General features: G+C 44.8%; 2 protein-coding genes across 2 annotated transcripts in view; one reads left to right on the top strand and one right to left on the bottom strand.

Annotated features, from left to right (window-relative positions):
• Positions 1-812: 812 nt before the first annotated feature.
• LOC143114562 (transmembrane protein 198-like) lies at positions 813-12923 on the top strand. The gene is made up of 5 exons (XM_076276229.1): positions 813-957; positions 4728-5042; positions 6006-6599; positions 10736-10872; positions 11264-12923. Exons 2-5 carry the CDS (start codon positions 4886-4888, stop codon positions 11426-11428), a joined length of 1053 nt encoding a protein of 350 aa, XP_076132344.1. The 5' UTR covers positions 813-957; positions 4728-4885; the 3' UTR covers positions 11429-12923.
• A 4330-nt stretch (positions 12924-17253) lies between these two features.
• gnb1a (guanine nucleotide binding protein (G protein), beta polypeptide 1a) overlaps positions 17254-26724 on the bottom strand; it is a 34183-nt gene continuing 24712 nt past the window's right edge. The window contains exons 5-11 of the mRNA XM_076277219.1: positions 24903-24966; positions 24544-24706; positions 22344-22410; positions 21628-21829; positions 21095-21311; positions 20625-20740; positions 17254-19723 (exon numbers count right to left, since the gene is read on the bottom strand). Coding sequence (XP_076133334.1) covers positions 20634-20740; positions 21095-21311; positions 21628-21829; positions 22344-22410; positions 24544-24706; positions 24903-24966 — 820 coding nt within the window. The 3' untranslated portion in view covers positions 17254-19723; positions 20625-20633. The remainder of the gene's footprint in view (positions 19724-20624; positions 20741-21094; positions 21312-21627; positions 21830-22343; positions 22411-24543; positions 24707-24902; positions 24967-26724) is intronic.

Here is a 26724-nt window from a genome sequence, read left to right as displayed (position 1 = left end):
CCTGAAATTTCAGAGGTGGATATAAACTGCGTTTATTTGCGTTTAGCCTCCACTACATCCCTGGTTGTGAGCGTTTCATTTGAGTGAGATTCAAGTCATGCCCACATAGTCTACCTCATGTCTAAAATGTATTTCGTATGTCCCTCCCTACCTCAAACAAAAAGCTTTATTTAAGGAAAATACCAACTGAAGTCATGATATAGATCCAACCACTATAGGTTTGGTAGCGCGGATGCTGGAGATCAGATCTCTGTATTTTATGTTTGTAGCCTATAGGCTACGGTAGGACTAGGCCTGCTGTAGGCTAGCCTATGCTTTACATTACAATGCTACAGAGATAAGAATAAGATTTTGAAGGTTGTTTACTGGGGGGAAAACACACGCGTGGCGCCTCTCAACGGGGTTTAAAACTGATTTGTGAGATTTGAAAATAAATAAGTCCGTTGGCTGACTCCCTGATGACGGCCAGCAGGTACAATTCAAATGGAAATTAGCGGGCCTCTTACTTGTCTTCTAAACAACGCTTGCTTTCCTCTCCGAACCACAGCGCGAGTTGCCAGATCCCTCGCTCCAGCGCAAGACGGGGCTCATCGCCAGCACAGGAAATGGGACGATTAGGCGTGGATTTTCTGGCAACCACTCTGCATGCACTCTGTAGCTGGTTCTTTGCGCGCATTACCGCCACAGCAGATGGCTGCGCTATGATGTCAAACGTCGTCAGCTGAGCGTGTGGTGGCAGACTCAGATTTAAACTTCAAGTGCATGACTGGCTGACAGTTTGCCTGCCGTTACCCCCGCATCACAGACGGAGGACTAGATGCATTATTAGATCAGCCAACTGATGAAGGGCTGCGTTTAATAGGCTACAAGAACAAACTTCACATTCCGCATCGGGTTAAAAAGCCTAGTGTTGGATAATATGCCATCAAGTCCGAAACGAAGTTTTCTCTTCGCTGGGTGAGTAGGCCTATTTAAATTTTCTGACGTTTCATTATAGCTATGTCGAGTCGGACAAATGAACCCCTAGCTCTTGAGTTTTAAGTCTAGAAGCAACGTCTTCTGAGGTGTTCCTCAAATAACGTAGGCTATTTGATTATTGGCGTAATTTTTTCATTCGAGTTTCTGGGTCTTTAGATTAAGTTTTCTTTTATATTTACACAATGGAATCTGCCTTCTCTGTAAAAAAGAAAATGTAGGCTACGCGCCGTTTCCCCCAAATTCATTGGTCAAAAATGAGTCACAGACTGTCCCGTAGTGGTGATGTGACATTAGTGGTTGGTTAGGTTGGTCTGAATAAGAACTGCACATCTGAAATTTGCTTTCCCTAATGTGGGAGGTAGCGCAGCGGTGTAACGACCGGGGGGCTATAAGGACACGAGCCGAGACCGGCCCCGGTCACTAGCCTACTCTCACCTGGAGACCTTTCGTGGTTCTCCTCCACAACTCTAATCCCGAGAGCCCAGTCCGGGGAGGGAGGCAGGGAATGGAGCAAACACCACCTAATTCTCCCGGTAATTCAATTTAGTAGCGACACGAGCAGCAGCGCGAAAGCCGCTTAGTGCGACAGAACGAGCCTGCGCCGGCCGCAGATCCAGAGCAGGAGGAGTGAGGGGCGCGAGGGCTTAACAGGGGCCAACCGAGCCCGAGGGAGAAAACAGGACCAGGGGGTTTAGCTCGGATAGGGAAACGGAGTTTAGATGTCTTAATCCCTAGCAGTGAAAGTTTGATACCTAGAGAAGTTGAGTAGTAGCACTAAGTAGAGAGGCCTGGGTCGGGGGTTACTTAACCGAATCAAACAGACACATTGTTTTGTTCTTCATTCTCGTGTTATCTAACACGTTTCTAAACTTGTAGAAAATGGAGTGAAAAAGATTGGAGGTTTGGTGGGTGCAGAGGGGGGTCCGCTCTCAGGCGAACCTCCCCAGCCCCGAGCATGGCTACTGGCCTGGGCTACAGTGATCTAATCAAGGCCAATGGATTAGATGTAATTAGAGCCCCCTGTCACTTCAGGCAGAGGCTCCACACCAGACTGTTCTGGTGACTGCCTGGTGTCTTATCAGGCGGCTGATTAGATTCAAGTTCAGAATGTAAAATTGTGGTTGAACAATTACTGAAGTTCTCCTTCACCAAATCTGACCCCTGGCCTTAATCTGTAGGTAGTAAAGAGTGACCCAGAGTTACTTTCATTTTAGGGTCTGCTTGTAGTCCACGTTCATATTGGGAAAGATGGTAAATGGTAATCAGCGAGAACCAAACTGTAGAAAATCAAAACAAAAATATGGATGTTACATCAAGTGTTTGTCGTTCATGTGTGTCTATTAACGAAAAGCTTGAGGCTTAAAATTCCTCCAAAATAGCATCCAGTGATCCCCAAATCTGTCGGACATCTCACAGGTCATCATCACAATATCCCATAAAAAGCAAAACTTAAAGGAATCGTATGTAAGAAATGTATTTCAATTAATCATAAAATGGCCCTGATATGTCACTAGACATTAAGAAATCATGTTCATTTCAAATACTTATATCACTGACAACAGTAGTCCGGCCAGGATATTGTCATTTAAAAAGTGAAGTTGCAGCCCTCAACTGATGTTGTGTTTTGTCATGCCATGTTGTGTTTTGACCTGATGTGCCACCCTCCACCTATATCTACTAATCACGAAATCGGTAGTGTTTCGGCATCCGGGTTGGCAACCTCGAGTCAGGGGGGAGTGGGAAGGGATACACTGCTCTACAGTAATTTGAAACTGATTGCAGTACCAGTTTTGGCCACAATCCATGTGGTTCCTTTAAATACAAACAGTATGGTACTTAAGAAGACTTGGCCACATTACATGAACCTTTTTAGGTTGTGGTCACATGTGTGCACAGAGTCACGTGTACATACCCTCAGAAATTCAGAAGAAATTTATGTCATTTTGACCCATGGTTAATAAAGTGGTGAAGCTGGTGGTGAAGTGTTTTCCTGTTAATTTTGCTTGAATGCATCAGTTTTAAATACATCAGTTTTAAAAGACCTGTTTTTCTTAAATACCGGTCCGGTATGTTGTTTCTATTAATGCCATTGATAAGGAACAATCAATATCCTATTAGAAAATATGCCAGTATAATATGAGACTTGGCAGTCTTTTTTTAACGTTGCAAAAGATCATGGTTATTATCAAAATCCCAGAAAATCGATATTGTGTTTGTGCATATGGCACACCCATTGGTTGGGACCATGCTGGTACTGGGGCCTGAAAACACACAGCAGCTCTTGTTCGGAGCAGTGGTTACGTAATAAGCTGATTGGTCGTGTCTCCCACTGCCAACAGCAGGCTGGACAGCTACGTGTGTGTGTGTGTGTGGGGGGGGGGGTGCTTGCAGATGAGTTTGTTTGTTCACCTTTATGCTTTTAAGAGAGGAAAGTGCTTGTCTGTCTGTCTGTCTGTCTGTGTGTGTGTGTGTGTGTCTGGCTTCTGGACACACACACACACACACACTTATTTTGACTGCCTGGTCTCGGGGCTCATCAGACTGTTTATCAGCCTTAAATTGGCTCTTACAGAACATCCATCAATATTTGCCTTATGAAACAATGGCTGGTCGAGATGTGCGTGTGTCTGTTTATGTGTGTGTGTGTGTGTGGTCTTGCTCTTGTGTTGGCTCAGTATTTGGAGTGCTAATGTCATTCAGTCAGTATGCTGTGTGTGTGTGTGTGTGTGTGTGTGTGTGTGTGTGTGTGTGTGACAGATGGAGCAACATTCATTAGCAGGTTATTCATATCCGTGCAGCCAGGTCCAAAACAGGATGTGTGTGTGGTTAGCATTAGTGTATGGTAGTTTTATGGCCTCTGTGGTTCCTGTAGCTCAGAGCAGTGTGTGTTCTTGTGTGCATGTGTATGAACAAAGAATTACAGGCTCTTCAGACTCACCGAAGCCTTTTAGAGAGAGACTATGAAACTCTCTCTCTCTCTCTTGCTCTCTCTCTCTCACACACACACACACACACACTCAAACAGAAACACACACAGTGTTGGTTGTTTCTCTAAGTACCATGTGACTAAGGCTGTCACTTTATATTGGAAAATCGATTGCACAAAAGAAAACACAGAAAAAGAAAATAAAGAATTTCAAAAGTGCCGTAGGCATTGCGATAGCTAAAAAGAAAATTCCCACCAATTTTACACACCGGAAACAGCTGTTTCAATCGGCGTTTTGCCAAAAAATGGAGGACAACGCGATCAACCTGTGCGACATGAGAGAGATGAGAGATAAGCCCTAATAACTTGAAGAAGTTCGATATGGAAGCACTTTGGGTTTTGGGTAGATCAAACTATGGAGAAGGACAAAGCGGTATGCAAACTGTGCAGTCGTGAGTTCCTACGTAGGCGAAATTTGTTTGACATTTCTAATCGTAAACACAGCCACGTTGAAGCCTGCAGTAATGTGTTTCACTGCTTTTTGTTTTTCGAGAATGTTGCACTCCTGTTTGTTATTCTGCACAAAGCCAATAAATCAGAAATATTGCTGGCTTGTGCGTCTTCAAGTGCCCTCTTTACGTTCGTCCTAATGCCTGTTAGTTGTCCGTGGATTGGTCTATGTTTGGCGTTGAAAATGGAAACGTCTTTAGACATGGAAAACCGATTTTACAATCAATTCAATGAACACTTATGTCTCAAAAATCACAAAAGTGACAGCCCTACATGTGATTCATGTCTGGTGGGTGTGTCCTCACTGATGCAGATCTGGTGATTGACGGCTCCTGACAACCCGCCTCCTGCTCAAGCACCCTGGAGGGAACCTAAGGAACTGACCTGAGGAGCTCAGCAGAACTTCCCACAGATAGCCTCCTAATATGGAGGCCATCTCCGTCTGAGTGACCCCCAACCTCTGACATCATCATGGCGGACGCCTCGTCCATGTTCGTGACGGAGACAGCTCGCCCCCTGCTGGTGGACCTGGAGCCCTGCGACCTCCAGCTGAGAGCAGACATCCAGCTGCTGCCTGCGCTCACCAGCGCCACACTGTGTCTGCTGGGGATACTCTACTGCTTCTGGGGTAACACACACATACACACACATACATGCACACACACAAACACACACGCACACACACACAAACACAAACATAAACATAAACACACACACACATACACACACATAGACAAAGAAGCATGCAGTCATACTTACACAAACACACACACACTCCGACAGGTCTCTGGAGTGACCATGTGGATGATGCAGACTGGGTTAATTGGATCAGATTCTAAGATCACTGAGAGACAGATGGCACACTGCACAACACACATTAACAAACACAAACATACACAACAAACACACATACACAACAAACAAACACACACACACACATGCACACACAAACAAACACATGAGCATACACACATACCCAAACAAATAAACATATACACACACACACTCATGCTTTGGAAACTGGCAGGTCAAAGTGAATGTCAGCTGGGTGACTCAAAGTCCTTTGACCAAATCCCATTAAAGCTCACTAATACACATGCACATAGACACGTGCACACACTCACACACTCACACACACACAAACGCACACTATACATACAATAGTGACAGAAAGAGAGAAAAGAGTAGCAACTGATAAATGCTTCAGTCCCAAACCCCCCACCCACACACAACTATTTATTTATGTCCACATGAAGAAAATGGTACAGGGTCACAAATATTAAGGATGCAGTAGAACTAGAATACATGCACAAACTCATGGACCAGTGGAAACATTCAATAAGCATAATACTTAGTTCTTAAGGGTAGAGTAGACACACACACATACACATCACCATGAAGGCATTTCCAGACAGGAGCAGTCGCAGTACTCATGACAATAGTATTACAACTGCTAAGGATCAAACTCCACAGGTGTCTGTGTGTGTGTGTGAGTCCCCTGCCAGTTTAGTTTCCTCTTCCTCTCATTGTAACCTCTCTCTCTCACTTCTCTCTCACTTCTCTCTCTCTCTCTCTCCCTCCCTCTCTTCAGGTTATCGGTGTTTTAAGCTGGTGCTGTTTGTGTCTGGGTTTGCACTGAGTGTGTGTGTGTCCTACCCACTGTGTAAGCTGCTGGCTCCTGACCTGCGTTTGGAGGCGTACTGGGGTGTCTGTCTGGGCGTGGCCCTGCTGGTCGGCATAGTGACGGCGCTGGTGCGGAGCGTGGCGCTCTTCCTGAGTGGTCTGCAGCTGGGCCTGTTGCTCTCTGTCGCCGCCCTGCTGGCCGTGGGCCAGTACTGCGCCCTCAGCCCACTCTGGCTGCCGTTGGGCGTCACCGTGGGAACCGCAGCCTCCACCGCCGTCCTCACGCTGTTCTGGGAGAAGCCGATGGTGGTGCTGTCCACCGCGACGCTGGGCGCTGCCATGGTAACGGCGGGGGTGGATGTGGGCGTGGAGGCTCGGACGCTGCCGATGCGAGCGCTGGATGGCCTGTTGTGGGCGGAGCCTGAGGAGGGCGTGGTCAGAGCGACGCCACACCTGATGTGCTGGTACACCTGGGTGATGCTGGGAGTCTGGCCAGCTCTCGTCGTGCTGGGCATCATTGTCCAGTGGAGGCTCACGGCTTACAAACTCACACATATGGATGGTGAGTAGCCATACACACACACACACACACACACACACAGAGCTTACAAACTTGAACTTGCCTGAAAATGGCCATATTTATTTACAGTTAAAGCAATAATTAAGAAGTTCCAATCAAATGGCAGGATGGTAACAGTAAAAAAATCGCTAGGAACACACACACACACACACACACACACACACAGCTTACAAATGGATGGTAACAGTAAAACACATACACACAGACCCACACACACACACACCAGCGCTTCCGCTTGAAAAAAATGGTGCCGGTCAAAGAGGTTTTGTTTTCCAGACATTTTGATGATATGCCGGTCAAACATCCTATTATCGCTTCTTAATTAGTCAAGTTGAGGAAAATTGGAGACAGGCTATGTTGTTTAAAGGTCTCATCTCATCGTTTTTTCATTAATTTTGCCATGGTCTCTAGTATTAATGAATGCCCTGTGAGCCGGTTTTGGTGAAAAAAATGCTCTCCTGCGTCTATTTCATGCTGTTCTAGTTTGGTGGGGAAGGTGGGAGGGGAGGAAAGACAGGATTTGCCTCTTGCTCATGAATATTCATGACATGTTAATGACCTCGCCTCTGATTGGCTAACAGTACTGTGACGCTCCCTCCAGTGCGTCCTCATCCGATTCTGCCTGTGCTATGCTCCATTTTCAACTTTACAGTGCTAAAACCTGGCTAAAACTCGAGTCAAAACTGTTGCACAAAATGTCTTCGGAGACACAACTTCATGTGTTTGATCCTAGTATCCGAGTAGGAAGAAGAACCGCTTCCTGATTGTTTGTCGGTGAACGTTGGTTTAATAGAATGGTAACAATTGCATGTCGGCTTAAAATTTCTCCTAAAAGAGGTAAACGTTTGTGGCAATCGTCATCTTGCATTCAAGTAATAAACAGTCGGAAACGTTTTAAAATAAAGACCTATTTCTTTGCAAAGACTTTTGATTGTGTAATCTTCCTAGTAGATATTTTACTTCACAACACAGGTTATAAGCACCCTAAATGCAGTTCAGCCACTGACCTAGCCTGCTAATTGTATGCTATCGGAATAGATAGTTATGGTTTGAATTCCATGATACTATCATTGAAAGACCACTTGGTCATAGCCCAATATATATATAGATCTAAATGCAAACACACTTACCTACTATATTTCGCTGGAATTGCACCAGAATGCCTACAGAAGCAGAGAACGTGTGCTGCAAGACTTCTCCAGTAATGAGAACTATGGCTTTGATAGCCTACATTGGCAGAGGTTAGCCTACTCAAGTTGTTTTCTGTCACGTATGACCCTTAGTAAAAAGTACTATAGGAATCTTATAGTATAAGACTACTATAGAGAAACTATAGCAGTTATAGGATATTATAGAGTTATTAGTACCTAGTACGAGGTCTTCTAGCTGGCCTTGGATGAACAGGCTTGATGGGAGTAGAGGTAGCAGGCCCCCATGCCCATGGTGTATCTGAAGTGCTTGTATCAAATCTCATACTTTTCATGAAGATACATTTCATGAACCTTTAAAGAATGACATAATCAGGCCGTATAGAATGCAAGAAAAGATCTAGCCAGTCTCTGCTATGCCTCTTTATCTGATAACACTAAATTAAGAAATATTTCCTATTCTGGAAAATGTTTAGTTTTTTTCTTTCGGTCCGCGGTTCCATGATACCATTTCGTTGTGACACAAATTATCCACGGACCAGCAATCTCCTCGTTGGTTGCATGTCCAGTGTAGCCATGGATCTGTCTACACGGAAAATGATAAGTGTCTTGGTGCGGCCGCACCCCCTGCACCTCCACTTCCAACGTCACTGATTCTAACCGATACGCCTGACACTTCGGCTTTTTCTCTGGTGGTGGTGGAGCTGACCGGACATCTGAGGCTTCAGGCGTTACCGATTTACCATCATCCATCGCGTCTGACCTATGAAAAAAGCTTTTAAGGCTAGTCTGCCTGGGCCTGGCCATGTTTGAACCGTCTCACTCATTTGTTGTTTTTTGAAATGCAGCATATGCGTGTTGTTTAATAACTTTCAAATGGTAGAGCCTGTTCCTTTAAAACATAGCCAAAGGACAGTGTATTCTTGCTTTTAGTATAGGACTACATTTTAGGCTTATTCTCAAATTCATATTGTGTTTAGGGGGACGGGATTATTAGCCAATTTCAATCAATTTTTCAAGACAATTTCACCTGAGAGATTTAATTGTGTCGGACATTTAATTTTTTTTCTGTCCAATGTCCGGCAATTACCGGAAAACGGAAACCCTGACACACACACACACACACACACACACACACACACAGCTTACAAATGGATGGTAACAGTAAAACACACACACACATACACACAGCTTACGAATGGATGATAACAGTAAAGCAATCGCTAGGAACCATACGGTCACCAAGTCTAAAAAATATCCTGTGTAACCTACATGCAAACAGATAATTGAAAGGCCTTTCTTGCGATTGAACTACAACTGCAAATGGCTGGATTTACTAAATGCTACTTGGAATTTGCCTGGAATTGTGTTCTATGGTCAAATGAAAAGAAAAGTGTTCTTATAGCCAATAAACATTCAAGGTGGGTTTGCCGTACATAAAGGGATGACCCATGAGAAGCCAATGCCCAAGTACAAGTATGGTGGAGGGTCTGTGATGTTCTGGGGTTGTTTTAATCCAATGGTATCATGAACGGTATCATATGCCTGAACATTTTAAATCCAAATCTGGATGCATCTGCAAGACATTAGAAGTAGTATAGGTCATGATCATCCAGCCAGTCAATGATCCAAAATATATGACCAGATCATGAATGGTTTTACTGAACACAAAATACATTTTCTGCCACGATTATCTCAGTCCTCTGGCACTCCGTAGAAAACCAGTGGAGTGAGCTAAAGAGGAGAATGCCCAGAGAGGACCCAGGAATCTGGACCATCATCTGGACCCTATTTTGTACTATCAAACAAGAGACATTATAGGAGCCGACTAAGAGCTCTTTTATTGGCTCTTTTATTAAATACAGGGGTGCCAATAATTGTCGCACATTTGTTGTTGCTAAGTTTGGGAATGTGTGCACGTCCAAATTAAGGTGCAGGAGCCAAAACCATGTACGTGTGCGTAATATTTATTTTCTTTCTAAGGATTGTTTTTCTTAGAATGAATTTGCTTCCCTTCAAGATAGGATTTTTCTTCATTGTTGTCTTGACCAAAGATCTTACAGCGTAGCGCTCTTTGGTCTTAACTTAGATGACAAAAGATGATTTTCTTACACCTTTTATAGCTCATCTTTACCAGGGAGGCCAATAAATGTGGAGGGTGCTGCAAGACTATACCGCCCATCCCTAGTAGCTACACACACACACACACACACACACAAACACACACACACACACACACACAGACTCAAAGCTTACAAACTCACACACACATGGAAGGTGAGTAGCCACACATATGAAAATAGTGGAAGAGAAATGACAACAAACGCCTTATGCTTAATCACCCCTAAGCACACTATGTGGATACTGTTTTAGACTTGATTTAGATTTAGTGTTATTTAGTATAATTTGTTTTTTAGTACAGTATATTCTTTATCTTCTACTGTCCTTATTGCTTAGTTGTGTTTTTTTTAATATTATATACGTTTGTTAATTTTTCTGCTGTTAGTGAATGTTGTGTGTGATGTCTGTATGCTACTGAGACCTTGAATTTCCCCTTGGGGATCAATAAACTATCTATCTATCTCTATCTACAACAACACTATCAACAACAACAAAACAACACTAACAACAACAGCACTACTAAGTAGAGTAGCTCCACTAACAGCAGCAGATGGGGGGTAAACAGTGTGGACAGCAGGAGTGAATCAGCCAGCTGTCCCCATTCACTGGGCTTAAGCCCAGCACATCACTGACAGGTGAACAGGTCAACGCTTAGACGTGAGGTGAACAGGTGAGCGCTTAGACAGTGTGTGTACAGTAGTCAGGGGAACAGGTGGCCACAGCATCTGCGTAGCACAGAAAGGTTGCCCAGGCAGGACAGGACACACAAACTTGCCTTCAGCGGATGAGTCTAGCATCTGAACCTTATTTAACCTGTGTGTTAATGCTGTGTGTGTGTGTTTATGTTAGTGTTTGGGAGCCACCGCCAGAAACAGGTCCCCCTCATGCATATCAGACAGAAAGAAGCTCGCCGTCGCCCTCAAGGAGTTTACAGGACACGACGACCACCACCACTCAAACGCTACGCAGGAGATACTCTGGCACCAGTGAGTACACACACAAGCACACACACACAAACGCTACGCAGGACATATGCTGGCACCAGTACGTACACAAACACATACACATACTCAAAGGCTACGCAGGATATATGCTGGTTCCAGTGAGTGCACACAAGCATACACACACATACTCAAATGCTACACAGGAGATTCGCTGGCACCAGTACATACACACACATTTTCACACTCACACAAATGCTAAGCAGGAGATACGCTGGCACTAGTACGTACACACACACACACACACATACTCGGATGCTACGCAGGAGATACGCTGGCACCAGTGAGGACACACACACACTCACACGCTACGCAGGAGATATGCTGGCACCAGTACAATTCATGTTTTCTCCTCCTCTCCTCCTCCCTTTCGCAGAGTTACCTGCGTAGTCTGCAGGAACGCCAGAGTGGGACTGGGTCATCTCAGAGCAGCCTGAGCACCTCACACACACACCACACCATGATCGACTTCGACTTCGAGACCGGCTCCATGGTTCCGCTCACTTCCCCCTCCTCCTCTACCTCCACGCTACGCATCTGAGACACACACACACACACATTGATGAAGATTGCCTTGTGTTTCCTACATATACTCCCAACACACCTCACCTGGTCGATGAAGCTCTGGACCCCACTGTGTGTGTGTGTGTGTGTGTGTGATGTTGCTTTACACAACTGAGCAGCACTCAGTAACGCCACAACTCCACCCCACTCCGCTAACCTCAGCAAAGCCGCAGACTCTAACTCCGTAACCACGACTACACCCCACCCCACTGACCTGTACTCCAGGAGATCAGTCTGACCTCTAATAGTTCTACAGGAGAACTCCGACTGGTCCGATCCCATTGCAAGAACACTCTGATGGGGACCTAAAGCAGAACTAAATGCTTATGGGGACCTAAAGCAGGAACTAAATACAGATGGGAATCTAAAGCAGAACTAAATGCTTATGGGAACCTAAAGAAGAACAAATGAGTTTCCCCTGGGGATCAATAAAATATCTATCTATCTATCTATCTATCTCTATCTATCTATCTATATGCTTATGGGAACCTAAATGCTGACAGGAACCTAAAGCAGAACTAAAAGCTGACGGAAACGTAAAGCAGGAACCAATGCTGCTCAGAGAGATTGCCAACCTGACTGAGGGGAGGCACATTGCATTTGTGACAACGATCCTCATCACGTCTGGGCTTGCCCCCTACTGCCCACTGTCATGTATGGAGGTGTACTCTCTCTGTATGGGACATTCTACTAGAACCTTACATGATCTGTCCTGGAATTGTTATAATGAATACAACTTGTATACCGGTGAAAAAAGTCTTAAACTGACTAGATAACTGATTTCTGTTAGTTCTGTAAAGGAATATGTCATTCTTTAGGTCATCTGATGTTTTTTTTTTCTTTATTAGCATCACTTTTCAAAATTACAAATCCTGATTCCATATTCATGAAAACATGAACACAAAGTATTTTACAACTATCTCCATGTTTTCCTCATGTCCTGTCACGTTTTCATAAAACGCCACATAAAAAACTGTCCAATACACCTTTCAGGATAAATAAAATCATTTGACACAGGTTGACATACATTGATTCTGTCATTGAGTTTTTATTGAGTTGAGTTATTGAGCCATTGAATTGTATAATTTTATCAGGTTAAAACTTCCAGCAAAAAGGTTGAGCTGCAGCAGACGAATTGGTTAGTGACTGGATTATTATGCCTGAATGAGAGTAGGCCTATAGTATGTCAAATCAGCCTAGAAAATTGCTATGTTTCATGTTCCATTGGTCTTATTACACCTTCTAACGTGAGAGGAGACAAGTTTTAAATAGGAAAATTACCGGAAATCTTAGTCATTTTTAAACGTGATGCTAGCAGGCGAGATGCTAATGGTCTAATCCGATTCAGTGATCTATGCTAGGCTGGAGCTAAAAGTGGTATTGCCAGACTCAGAGAATGGCTGGATGAACTGGAGAAAAGTAAAAATCAATTGTTTAACTCAAGGGGAGGAGGAAAATGAGTGTAGGTCTAATCCCCCAAATGGTGGAATATCCCTTTAAAGCTTGACAGTCACTGTCGTGACAGAGCCTGAAAACCCTGTGACACTCTGTGATACTTTTTCACTACTGTTACATTTGCAAAATGCATTTAATGCATGCCACATGAAAAACACAAAACAAGTTTCCCCGTATAAAACATAAAGTCAATTCTATCATACCACCATCAGTCTTGTCATACGAAACATGATATAAAAAAAAATATGATTTGAGAATAGATGAAGGTGGGGGTATATTTCCTTCATTATGTGTTTGTAAAAATTTGTTGCAAAGGTGCTTATTTGCAGTGATATTAGTAGACTACCTGGCGGTTGCCACTTGTCCTGTAAAATTGCATATTAGGCTACTTACGGGGATGACAAAACTATATTAGACACAATCAGGGACATGTGATCAATAAGAAAATGTAATTTGTGTCAGAAAATTCATTAGGATATCATTCAGACATAGATCTGTCTGTGGCAGTGCCTGACAGTTTTAGCGTGAAATGTGTCTCAAAACGTATTTTATTCAGGCATAAAAACACTCATTATTGTTTCTCATATAACACGTCTTCCATATGAAAATGTATATTTCTGGTCGAATGTCCCGTATGGCTGTATATGGACAGAGTGTGCTGGGGCTTTTTGTGTGTCTAAGGCAGAACATGAAATATTTTGTTTTTGATGACACTCAATAATGATCATAGTTCCTGCCCAGTCTGTACGTATGGATGGAGTTCAATGTAAACTGATCAAACTGATTTTCAAAATGATCAAAATTTCTAATAAACCGAGTGGAATGCACAAGTCTTAATCCATATCAAGACCAGATCTAAACAATTACTGGAGATGTTATTGAGAGTGCGGTTTAACATTCCCAAAGAGCCCTTGTCCCATGAGCTGCTGTGCTCAAGTATTTTCCTGTAATCTCCCTGCTAGAGAAAGACAAGTTCCTGTTGCCAAGTCTTGAAGTACACACACAACTCCACACACTCGTGGACTCTAGATCAACCTGTGGCTCCACTCTAGAACATTTCGGGCCCTATCTTGCACCCTGGCGCATGGCGTAAAACTCGTTTTCTACCCAGCGCAAAGTTTATTTTCTTATTTTGCACGTTTATTTTTTAAACAATGCGCCCAGGGGTGTGGCAACTAACAACCTAGGGAGTGGCTTAGCGCATAGTGACGATGCACTTTAGACGGTCATGATAGGGCCCTTTATCCTCAACTCCGACATGAACTAAGCCATGGTGCAATGCTATGTTGTGGATACACCAGGGGGCGGTGTTGTCACATAAACACAATCCTGATATAACCTTTGACTGATAGATCACACTCTCGCCCACCAGTAACACATGATTGACAGATGATTGATTCGATGATTAGATAGATAGACACTTTAATTACCCCAAGGGAAATTTAACAACTGCAAATACAGTAGTACAGGGTAGTAAGCAACACATTTTGGAACGGTATTTTCATTACATTCACACTATCATAATGTGTATAAAGTGTCTTTTACTTAATAGTAAAGATTATTATAAAGCTTTAGAAAGCATTGTGATATGATACACTAAGCTCTAAGCTATAATTATATCATAACTTCTCATTAGAGCAGACTTGACTGTGTATGAATTAGTTAAAAGTATGAGTTATGTAGATTTATATCAATCATTATAAGGCTTCATAAACCAAAATGTGTTAGTATCACTATCCTTTAAGTATTACAAAGTTCATAGAAAGGGTTACCTGCTCTGTTTTTAAACATCCGCTTCATATCCATGTTCCTTCTTCAAATTCAAGTTCCTCTTTAGCCAGCAGATGGCGCTGTGGGCTGAGTCCTGTGGAGGGAGAGGAGTGCATCTCCTGGCCTTACTTCAGAGTAGCCAGAGATTTTTTTCTGTTTCAGGGATTTAATGACATTTCTTTGACCATAAAGACATTCGTGAATGAAAATTAAATCCACAGAAATACTGGGAAACCATCCATGTCCATAGTTGTGAAACTATGGACTAGGTAAATCTTATAAATGACTAAGAATGTGTCCCAGAGAGCAGCTTCAAGGTACTTCAACTCCAGAACACCACATGACTGGTGCATCTATGTTTAACCCTTGTTACCCTCAATTCTTACCGACATGCTTTATCCTTGGGGTCAATTTGACCCCAGCTAAATAAACCCTCAGAAAATGATTATAATTCATATTGTTACCCAGTTTTTTTTTGTGACAGGTACCTAACAAGTGTGTAATAACCACCATCAAAAGCCCCCCCCCCCCCCCCACACACACCCCTTTATGAACCTTGGAACCCTGGCTGGCAATATTGCCCATCCAGTGTCAGCAGCCCAAAGGCTTGCTGTTGCTTCCCCTTTTGACTTACACATTCCAAAATTACTTATATGTAATACTTGTGTATGTAATAATGATAATAACAATATGTTTTCATACTATTACAATAGTAATATCCATAATGTGTCAAATATTAATGTATCTTATGTTTCATACAGCTAGGGTCAACCTGGCCCCAAGGAACATCAGTGTACCTACAAAATATTTGTACAGGACATTGAAAACATATTATTGTACAAATTTCATGCCAACTCTGTTGTACCCTTCAATTGAGGAAAAGTCATGAAACATGAAGCAAAAAAAAAAAAAAGTGAACCATATATTTTATGATGTTAAACGTTGCTTGGGGTCAAATTGACCCCAAGGATAACAGGAGGGTTAATGGTCAAAATCTCTGTGTTTACTCTCTCTGTGTTGTCACGGCAACAAAGACCTGACATGTTTTAGGCAAAGATTCTAGAACAGAGCACTGTCGTGATAGAGCCTGAAAACCCTGTGACACTCCTGGTAAATAAATGTCATATTTACCGCTCCGCTCTAGAATCTTTGGTTTTAGGCTACTCCCTGGAAAAAAAAACTTGGTCAATAAAGTATCCATCTCTCTATCTACAATCTCAATCTACACACAATACTCCAACACTCCAAAAACCGGTGTCTGGAGTGTTTTGTAATGTATAAAAAAATAAAAGACTGAAATATTCCATTTACATGAGTATTCAGACCCTTTGTTATGACATTTGCAATTGAGCTCTGGTGCATCCTACAATGGTCCTTGAGATGCTTCTACAACTTGGTTGGAGTCCACCTGTGCCTAAATTAATTCACTTTCACACAGCGGTTTCACTGTGATCTCATCCAACCTGAATGTGGAGGTGAGCAGGTAATTTTTCCACTCTCTCATTCTCCTAGACTGCAAAATTGGAACATCTTCCAGGTCATCATCCTCATTGGGGAGTACAGGGCTGGGCTGCAGTGGCAGGAATCGGCTCCAGGGGGCAGTGTTGTCTGTGCTTGGGCTTGATATGGGTACACTGTGGGAGCTGGGACCGAACGCCTCACACCCGTCAGGTTCTCCCCTCTCAGCACATCTGCTCAGTGCTGGTCCTCAGGTTGTTCCCTTACTAAGAATGATGGGCCCTGGACCGCAATCTGTTCACAATCCCTGCTTTAAGAGGCTAATGGATGGATATTTACTGTGCTACTTTGAGACAGACAGACACAAACACACACACACAAACAGGCAGATGAATAGGGGGAGACTGTGGAGGATTCTGATCCTCAGTGGGCATCGTGGCCTGTCTGGATCTGCTCTAAGGTTCCCCAAACAGCTCAACAGCTGAGTTAGCTTGCATTAGCACTTACAATACTTCCATAATTCTCTTAATTCTTAATTATAGACTATACTTCCAGTTCTGCCAGATGAGCATTTCTCACTATGACACAGGTGTGTCTAGTGGTTGAGTCCCGACTCTTGGGATGTTTCCTCACTGCCCTGGTATTTCTGACTGGACCTCGGAGCTCGTCCTGCTCCAGCGTTTTAGCAGACTCGTCTCGCGCTGTGTGTGCTGACGATCTCTAGCCTCAGTTCGTTCCAGTGTCCTAGCCAACTCTCCTAGCGTTGTGACTTCTATAGCCGAGTCCTGCGGTGTGACTTCTCTAGCGGAGTCCTGCGGTGTGCCCTGTCTAGCCCAGACTGTCGCAAGTGCAGGTCATGCTCCACACAGCATCTCAGACTGCTCTGCCATGGGATTGGCCTCTGAAATCTCACGCTTCCACCATCCTGACAGGACATCATGCTTTCCAGTTCAGTTGTCATGGGGATCTTTTAATGACAGCTGTCAAGACAGGGCCAGAGGTGTGGGAGGGGCCAGAAAGCCCCACCTCTCTGCAAGCTTCTCCAACTCCGATTGGCTGGTAGCTCCCCCATCCCCCCTCCCATCCCCTCCCAGAGAAATGAGGCAGTAAGGCGCCACATCGTCTCAAACTGCTTTTTTATTACATTTTAAATAACAGTACATTTTAATATAGTTTCTATCCTGCATCCAGCTCTCGGTTGTACACTGACTTTAAACTTAAATACAAAAGTGAGGGGTACAGGTGGGTGCAGAGGTCTACAGCTAATTGTATGGAGAGAGAGAGCGATAGACAGAGAGAGAGGGATAGAAGAAAAGATAAAGAGATATATAGAGAGAGGAAGAGAGAGAGAGGAGACAGCGTGAGAGAAAAGGAAAGGGAATTTAATTAATTGTATTTTTTTTTTATTTCTGTATTTTTTGCCAACTCCAGGCCTATCGCACAATAACAGCACATTGTTTGTACAGAGTGTGGGGGGAGGGGGGGAGGTGGGCTACTGCTACAGAGGGCCTGGCCTGGCGGCCGGCCAGCCAATGGGGAGCCACGGCGACCGACACCGACCGGCACGTCTGCCGCCCAAACGCCTCCCGCAAACACCTGCTGCTTACAAAAGGGCTCGGCCGTCCGCATACACACTCACGGGGGCTCCTTCGCTACAGGAAACAAAAACAACCAAAAGCTCTTTGTTCTATTCTTTGCCTGTGTGTGAGGCTGTGTTGAGTGTGTGTGTGTGTGGGCTCATGTATGATAGAGAATGATTTTACATTTCAGAAGTGTGTAAGTGCAGCTAAATGTGTTTGGAAGTGTGTGTGTGTGTGTGTGTGTGTGGTAATCAGTGTGTGTGGTCTCGGTGCATAGCTTTGACAGTTGATTTGAATTCGGTATTTATGCACAGAGTACCAAAAGAACATAAATATCATAGTGAGAAAGGTGGTCTACTCAACAGGTTATTTTCTCAAAGAAAAACATCAAAAGGACTTAGTTCCATATGCACCTCTTATAAGCAATTCTACAGCATGCGATTCTAACAGTTACCCCATCCATGGCAGACAACCAAAATCATTTTTTTTTTATTTTTAACTTAAAAAGTTTTCATATCATTATTTTCAAACATTGATTTTTACAACAGGTCTCTCTCTGGCAGGCGGAGCTCAGTCGGACAGGGGAGTGTTGCCGCGCCGACGCCTGCATTCCAAAAGGAAATCCGGAATGATGCCCAATGCCCCCCCCCCCCTCCCCCCCACCACCACCTCAAGCATAACACCAGTCCAAACTCAGACCCAGGAAAAGAAACCACAAAAGAACAAAACCAGAGACAAATTAAATTAATAAACGATGGGTTCTCTTCATTTCATTATTCTACAAGACCCAGACTGCGAGGGGTGGGGTTTGGGGGGGGGGGGGGGGGTTCAGGGTCAGGGTTGAGGGTCAGGCTGGGTTGGGTTGGGGGGGGGGACTCCATGATGGGAATAGCATGTGCTTGGTTAGAGACATGATCCTATAGACGGCACACACACTTACAGTTGTGCAAACGAAGAGAACACAAAGACGAGAAAGAGGGACGGGGAAGGGGAGAGAGAGAGAGAGAGAGAGAGAGAGAGAGAGAGAGAGAGAGAGAGAGGGAGAGAGAGAGAGAGAGAGAGAGAGAAGAGAGAGGGGGGTGGACATGACCCTGAAGGCTGGACAGAGGCCTCCTGGCAGCAGGAGGAACTGAAGCCTGCTGACGTAATCATCCGTGTGTCTATCTGGCCAACGACTGACTTAAGAAATCGGCTTAAAAATGACAGTGTGCATTCATACCTGTGTGTGTGTGTGAATCCGTGTCTGTTCTGTATGTGTGTTTGTGTCAGAAAGAGCGAGTCTAATAATAGTTTGACAGAAAAGGAAGCAGTGGCATTGGCTGATGCTCGTATGTGTATGTGTGTGTGTTTGAGCAGTGGTATTGGGTGGTGTGTGTGTGTGTAGTGGTATTGGATGGAGTAAGAGTGTGTGTGTGTGTGTGTGTGTGTGTGTGTGTGTGTGTGTGTGTGTGTGTGTGTGTGTGAAGTGGTATTGGGTTGTGTGTGATGTGTCGTTCTTGTGATTCTTGGATACACTAATTCCTGCGCTTATCAACCTGCGACGACAAACAAACAAAACAAAGAAATAAACCAAAACAAACAAACCCAAACAAAACCAACCTGCCCAACAGAGAGCAGGGAAATGGGCGGGGCACAGGGCGTGTGGGTGTGGTCAGGGTGGGGTTGGGGGGCAGGCCAGAATGGTCCCGAGAGGAATGACCAATCACAATCATGGTCCCGAGAGGAATGACCAATCACAATCATGTTTGAGTGGCCCCGCCCTATCAGGCTCATGCGTCTAGGGAGGGTTGGGGGGGGGGGGGGGGGGGGGTTGTGCTCTTAGTTTGTCTGCTTTCTGCCCTTCCGAGTTTAGTTTGGGGTGGGAGAGGGGAGGGGGGCGGGTGGGGTGAGTGAGGTTTTCTTTTTTCTTTTCTTCCGCTGTGTTTGAGAAAATTGGATATGCAATAAAATTGAACGATTTGTTTGATGTCAGAATGGTCTTCCAGTCAACTTTGGAGTCCGGATGCCACCTGCAACAGACGAGCACAGAGCAGAACGTACTGGTGAGGACCAAGCAAACACACACACACACACACACACACACGGCTTTGAAAAAAGGCCAAGAGTCTGGAGAGGGGAGCTGCACTTTTACCGTCAAACAGCAGGGGGCGGCAGAGAGTCAACCATGCTCACATGACATCACTTCCTGTTATGTCATGAAGGAACACTAGCTCTGCTGCTCTAAGTGTGTGTGTTTATGTGCTATGCTACAGTATGGGGGTGATTTGGAGATGCACTATTTCCAAATTCATCACTTTGAAATGACACTGATGCAAGTCAATCAATAGCCAACCAACCCCTGTGTGTGTGTGTGTGTGTGTGCACTTTTACCCGACATGCAACAGTAAGCTGTGATCTCATCTCTTTGTCTTCACTAAGCAATCAAGCTACAATCACATGATGCTGGGCTTTTAAAACATGTCAAGGTTTTGGAGGCCGCTAGTTTCTTACAGGCTCATTTTGATGACCCTGTGAAGGACTGACCAGGGTTTACTGGCCCGGGGCAAGCAGACGAGCATGTCAGGCCAGTTACTGGCATGTTCGGGCCCGTGTTTTTCTGCCCATCACTACCACGAGTCATTTCAGCTCATCTGTGATGCGAACTGGTTGGAGCTAAACGTGGCTGCTAACAGAAAGAGGGGCTTCATTCCAATGCCATAAAATAACAGTTTTATGTAAACAGTGACTTTTCGGGGCCAGAAGGACTATGGGGGCAGTACAAATCCGATATGTTGGCCAGAGGAACCAATGGGAGGACAATCTTATGTTGGACCCTGGACTGATATACTACCATACAGCTGTGCGCTTTAAGGCCGAACACCTAGCACGTACGCACACACACACACACACACACACGGGTGTTTGGCTTACCTGCTGGCTTTAATTCCAGATCTTGAGGAAACTGTCCCAGGAGCCTGTGGCCACTGCCATGCCGTCGTCAGTTACGCCCAAGCAGCTAACGCGGTTATCGTGCCCCGCCAGCACTCCTGCACACACACACACACACACAAAGAGAGAGAGAGTGAGTTAGAGTTCAGACCGATACAGTGATGCACATAGAAACACATGACCCAGTCGACACCGAAGCACATAAGCACACACACACACACACGACAAAGCATACACACCAGCACTCATAAAAGCACTTAAAGTACGCACACGCACACACTGAGTGTGTGACAGGGTCACCTAACCATTAGGCCACTGCTGGCAACTATGCCTGAGTGTGATTGAGTGTGTGTGTGTGTGTGTGTGTGTGTGTGTGACCTGAGTGTGACTGAGTGTGTGTGTGAACATGGTACTCATGTACAAGTGTGTGTGTGTGTGTGTGTGTGTCTCACCGGCGCGGTCGGCCTTGAGGGAGTCCCACACGTTGCAGTTGAAGTCGTCGTATCCGGCCAGCAGCAGGCGGCCGCTCTTGGAGAAGGCCACGGAGGTGATGCCGCAGATGATGTTGTCATGGGAGTAGACCATCAGCTCCTGGTCAGCGCGCAGGTCAAACAGCCTGCAGGTGGCGTCGTCCGAGCCCGTTGCAAACGCGTTCCCGTTGGGGAAGAACTGAACACACACACACACACACACAAGGCCTTAACATACAGCAACATACAACCAAGCCTGCATGAACCAAGCCCATAATGACAAGTGTGTGGCTGTATATGTGATGGATGCGTGTGTGTGTGTGTGTGTGTGTGTGTGTGTGTGTGTGTGTGTGTGTGTGTGTGTGTGTGTGTGACAGAAGACAGAGACAGGGAGAGAGGGAGATACAGAGTGAGAGAGAGAGAGTGAATGAGACAGAGAGAGAGAGAGAAGGAGAGAGAGAGAGAGAGAGACAGAGAGGAACAGAAGAGAGAGTAAGCGAGTGAGTGAGCCTTACACAGATGGCGTTGATGTCGGACTCGTGTCCAGTGAAGGTCTGCCGGCACATGCCTTCTCTGACGTCCCACAGCTTGGCTGAGGCGTCGCAGGCCCCCGACACAAAGGAGCGTGTGTCCGGGGCCAGGGAGAGGCTCATCACATCTCCGCTGTGGCCCGCAAAGGTGGTCGTCTGCTGCCCAGTCTCAATGTCCCACAGAGCACTGAGGGGGGGAGCGCACACACACACACACACACACACACACACACACACACACACACACAGTTAAGGAGGCAAACAACAAACACACACAAATGCGTAAGTAAACTGTTTTTTTGCAGAGTCGGCAAACTACATTATCTTTAACGGTTAACAGGGTGGCTATTGAGGGCTCTGGCTCCAGTCATTATTGTGGCTACTGGCTATTGGCTATTATTGGCTTGATTTGGTCATGGGCCAACGCTACAATACGTTTAGAGCACTCGGTACTGGATGAGATGGCAAACAATAAAATAAAAAACAAACTAAGACTGTAAAAATGTGCTACACATGGCACTAAAAACCGAATAGTTCATTTATAGTTTGACATTGATATTTCATGTCATGTTCGAATGCATATTCGAATATTGAATAAAAAGTGACAGCCCTAGACTCCACCACACACACCTTTACTGTGTGTGCGTGTGTGTGTGTGTGTTCTGGCTTAAGTGTTCATGTGCTGCAGTACCCAAACTCACCAGCTGGTGTCTCCAGAGCTGGTGACAATCTGATTGTCATCCAGGAAACGACAGCAGGAGAGGTACCCTGAGGGAGAAAGAGAGGGAAAAGGAGAAAGGGAGGAAGGGCGGAGGAGAGAGAGAGAGAGAGGGGGGGGGGCAAAAAGGTGATGACAAAGGAGAAGGAGGGAAGGAAAATACATTTATTTCTTTGCCACTCTTCAGTAGTCTTGTAATCTTACATAAAGGTGTGCGCATGAGAGTGTGGAAGTGTGTATTTGTGTGCGCATGAGTGTGTGAGTATTTGTGTAGTCTTGCATGTAATGCATGTTGGTGTGTGCCTGACACCTGCCTGTGCAATTGTGTGTGTGTGCACAGTCTGACGTGTCTTCCATGTCTGACATAAACGTGTGTACGTGCGTACGTGTACTTGTGTGTGTCTGTCTTGATTCAGGACATCTACAGGCTGCTACCACTTGTGTGAGGCAGCTTCAGACACCAGTGGGACGATAGTTATCTGGTGTGTGTGTGTGTGTGTGTGTGTGTGTGAGGATGGGCTCTCATTTATCACATAGTAATTAAGAGTGAAGAGCAGTCAGTCCGTAGCTCAGGAAGCTCAGGTCCACACACACACACACACTGTTTAGTTTCACACACAGCTTGGATCCACAGTCCTTGTATCCCATCTTACTGCTCCAAGTGTGTGTGTTCGTGTGTGTGTCAGGTGATGTGGTGTGCTGCAGGTGTGTATGTGTGTATAGTAGTAACATATCTGTGTGAGGTGTCAGGTGTGCTAATGAACTTAGGAAGGTGTGTGTGTGTGTGTGTGTGTGTGGCAGTGATACGTGGGTCCATTCACAGGCAAACCGAACTATACACTGACACAACCAATGCTATATTTCAAGCCAACTGTGACTTCATATTAGAGAGAAAATGATGTGACCTGCTTTTTTTGCATGTTAATTTGTATCCTAAGTTCTTTTTTTGCATGTTAATTTGATTCCTAAGTTCTTTTTTTGCATGTTAATTTGTATCCTAAGTTCTAACCCCAACAGATTTGGCCTCTGTGACCGCTTAACCTATCTGAAGCATCCACTACAAATGCAGCACAAACACAACTCTCTCTAGTCTGACAAACGTTTAGTTTAGCCTACAGGAGGGTGAGGGTGAGGGTGTGTGTGTGTGTGTGTGTAGCCTACAGGTGTGTGTGTGTGGGGGGGGTTGTGACATACGATGGAAACAATGCAGTAGTGTCAGCATTATTTTACCGGCCTGTTTATTATACTGTGTCAAAATTGCATACATCAATTAATAGCCAGTTAAAATATAGTAAGCTTCCATAAGACTACACATAGGCTCCCATTAAATTCGACTCTGTTAAATTCGGTCTGATCAGAGCCTTATCTCTCAAGTAGCAGGGAATTCAAGCCGAACCGTTGCAACTCTGCCATCAATCATTATGTTAAGCCCACCTAACGTCTCTATACACGATGTGATTGGCCCTATCGAAGTTTTAATTTTTCCAGCTTGCAAGCCAACGGAGAGTTGCTAGACTAGCCCAGGCAGCAAATTATATTTGCTGATTAACTAGGGCCTATTACTTTGATTGAAGCCTTTTGGTTAAATTTGTACTGACTGGAACACAAAGGACCATAATGTCATTAGTTAATTATTAATTAATTAAAAATATTTTGTTTAATTCGTAACCATGGGTGTCCGCTGATTTTGGACCAGGCTGTGCATAACACTAGTGTGTGAGTATGTCACCTTTAGTCCTGAATGCGAGTGTGTGCGCGCGTGTGTCTGTTTTACCCGTTTACCCTGCCAATTCCTTTGCGGATCTTGAGGTTGTAGATGACTAGTGTGTGTTTGTGTGTGAATGTGTGTGTGATTCTTGTGCATCTAGCTTAATGACATCACAGTGTATACCAGTAGCAGCCATATTAACTGGGTGGAGCAGCCGCCTTCAGTTCATGGCTCAAAGAACCTCTCTGTACTTCACGTTGTAGGTGATGAGTGTGTGTGTGTTTGTCAGCGATGGAGATCAAATTTAAAAAATGTGTACATCTATCAGCCACTGGCAAATTCACCAGGCACTCAATATTCAATTATTACTTTGTGTCTGAAATCTACCAGCCACTTTCATATTTTACCAGCATTTAGCTGTTGGCTTGTGCCAATTTCCATCCTGTGTGTGTGTGTGTGTGTGTGCGTGTGTTACCTGTGTGCCCTGCCAGCTCACGGCTGACGCGGACGTTGCCTTCACGGGTCTTGAGGTTGTAGATGGAGCAGATATTGTCCAGACCTCCACAGGCCACGTAGTTACCAGAGGGGGCGTACGCGCACGTCATGACCCACGAGGAGCGCAGGGGGATGGCATGGACCTGGGAGCGGAACACACGGAGTCACCACACGGAGTCACCACACACAGAAACGTCAGGATAGCCAACCAATCAGCTCAACTCTTCATGCATGCAGTAGGGGTTTGACCAGAGGCGAAGATCTCTCCAGTGCTTTAGTAAAACAAACATCAAAGATCTACCACTGGCTAACGTATGTGTGTTTGCGTGTGTGTGTTACCTTGTTTGTGGTGTAGCTGTCCCAAATAATGAGCTTGCCATCCTGGGATGCACTGACTAGAAGCCTAAAGGGGGAGAAAAATATATATATATAGAGAGAGAGAGAGAAAGAAAGAAAGAGAGAGAAAAAAAGAGAGACAGAGAGACATAGAGAGAACAGAAAAACAGAAAGGTTAATAATCAAATGGACTTGAGTGGAATTTCCTTGTTGACATGCAAAACAAAATGCAAACATTGCCTCTATGATTCTTTACTAGCTTTTGTCACGTACGTACACACACACACACACAGTTACGTGAAGCTGACTCCATATGGAAAGGTGGATTTAACCTGAAGGACTGTTATCAGTACCACGGCCAAACCGGCCACATCTCTAGACTCACATACACAAACACACGGTGTCTATTCAGATGCAAACTCTCCACACACGCACACACACACACACAGAGTCTATTCAGATGCAAACTCCACACACGCATTCCCACACGCAGCTAGCTTGTCTGTAGTGTTTTGAATATGCAAAGCCACTCATCTTCACACTAAACAGGAACATGGCGACAGCAAGAGCAGGATCTAGATTTTACTGAGCAACGCACAGACACACACACACCACACCCATCTCCAAAATACACACACAGACAGATAGACACAGAAACACTCAACAACACTCAAACAAACACCTCAATGTCAAACTACAACCACAATCTCTCTAGGAGCATGTCACACACACACACACACACACTATCTGGTAGCGAGATGCTATACACACACACAGTGTCTCTCTGGTAGTAAGATGCTTATGGGAGATTGAGAGCATCAGCTTACCTTGCATACTCAAGCACTAAGGACAGAGTGGAATTAAACTCACTGTCCATTCCTAGATTACAGCCCGAAACCAACTCTCATACACACTTGGCATACTGATTTAGAACATTGCAATGATAATATACACCCTGCATGTTATCCTACATGTTATGGTAGCACCAATATGCGATACCAATGAGCTTAATTGCTTAATGGCTGCCAATGCAACAACCAGCTAATTAGCTTGTTACCACCAGAATATTAGACTACTGTGCTATTACAACAACATTAGCTCCTAACCTCAAACACATTAGCCTACCCTACAACCAGAAATACTACATTACCCTGCCTCTTACCACCAAAACATTAACCCACCCTGTTGTTAGCCCAAGCTAGCCTGCTGAGGTCCAATGTCATTGCTGCAAACCCTTGCTAGCCTGATGAGGTGCACAGCTATTGTTGTTAGCCCTATTAAGTCTGACACATTAAGGTGCAAAGCTACTGCTATTGGCCCTGGCTAGTGAGGAGATGCAACGCTACTGCTGTTAACCCTAGCTAGTCTGACAAGGTGTGATGTTACTGTTGTTAGCTCTGACTAGCCTGATGAGGTGCACAGGTATTGCTGTTGGCCCTGGTTAGCCTGAGGAGGTGTATAGCTATTGCGGTTAGCCCTGGCTAACCTGAGGAGGTGTGTAGCTATTGCTGTTAGCCCTTGCTAGTCTGATGAGGTATATAGCTTTTGCTATTAGCCCTGGCTAGCCTGAGGAGGTGTATAGCTATTGCTGTTAGCCCTGGCTATCCTGACGAGGTGCAAAGCTATTTTGGTGTTGGCAGACTGGTGTCCTGGTTTCTGTGCCCAAGACTAGGTGCTTCCAACAATTAACTCCCAACATTAGCAACTAAATTTAACCACATACTCCCACAGCTCAGGGTCCACACTAGTCTCTCTCTGACACACACAAACACACACACCATCCACACATATGACCCTCTCACACACATACAGACACCAGACTCAG

Source organism: Alosa pseudoharengus, unplaced genomic scaffold, assembly GCF_046254945.1.
Source record: "Alosa pseudoharengus isolate Yale_2024_CS ecotype anadromous, Long Island Sound unplaced genomic scaffold, YU_APseudo_1.1 YU_APseudo_1.1_scf_9, whole genome shotgun sequence".
Lineage (NCBI taxonomy): Eukaryota > Metazoa > Chordata > Actinopteri > Clupeiformes > Clupeidae > Alosa > Alosa pseudoharengus.
Note: the sequence above shows the minus strand (reverse complement) of the source record. Positions and strands in the feature narration are given on the sequence as shown.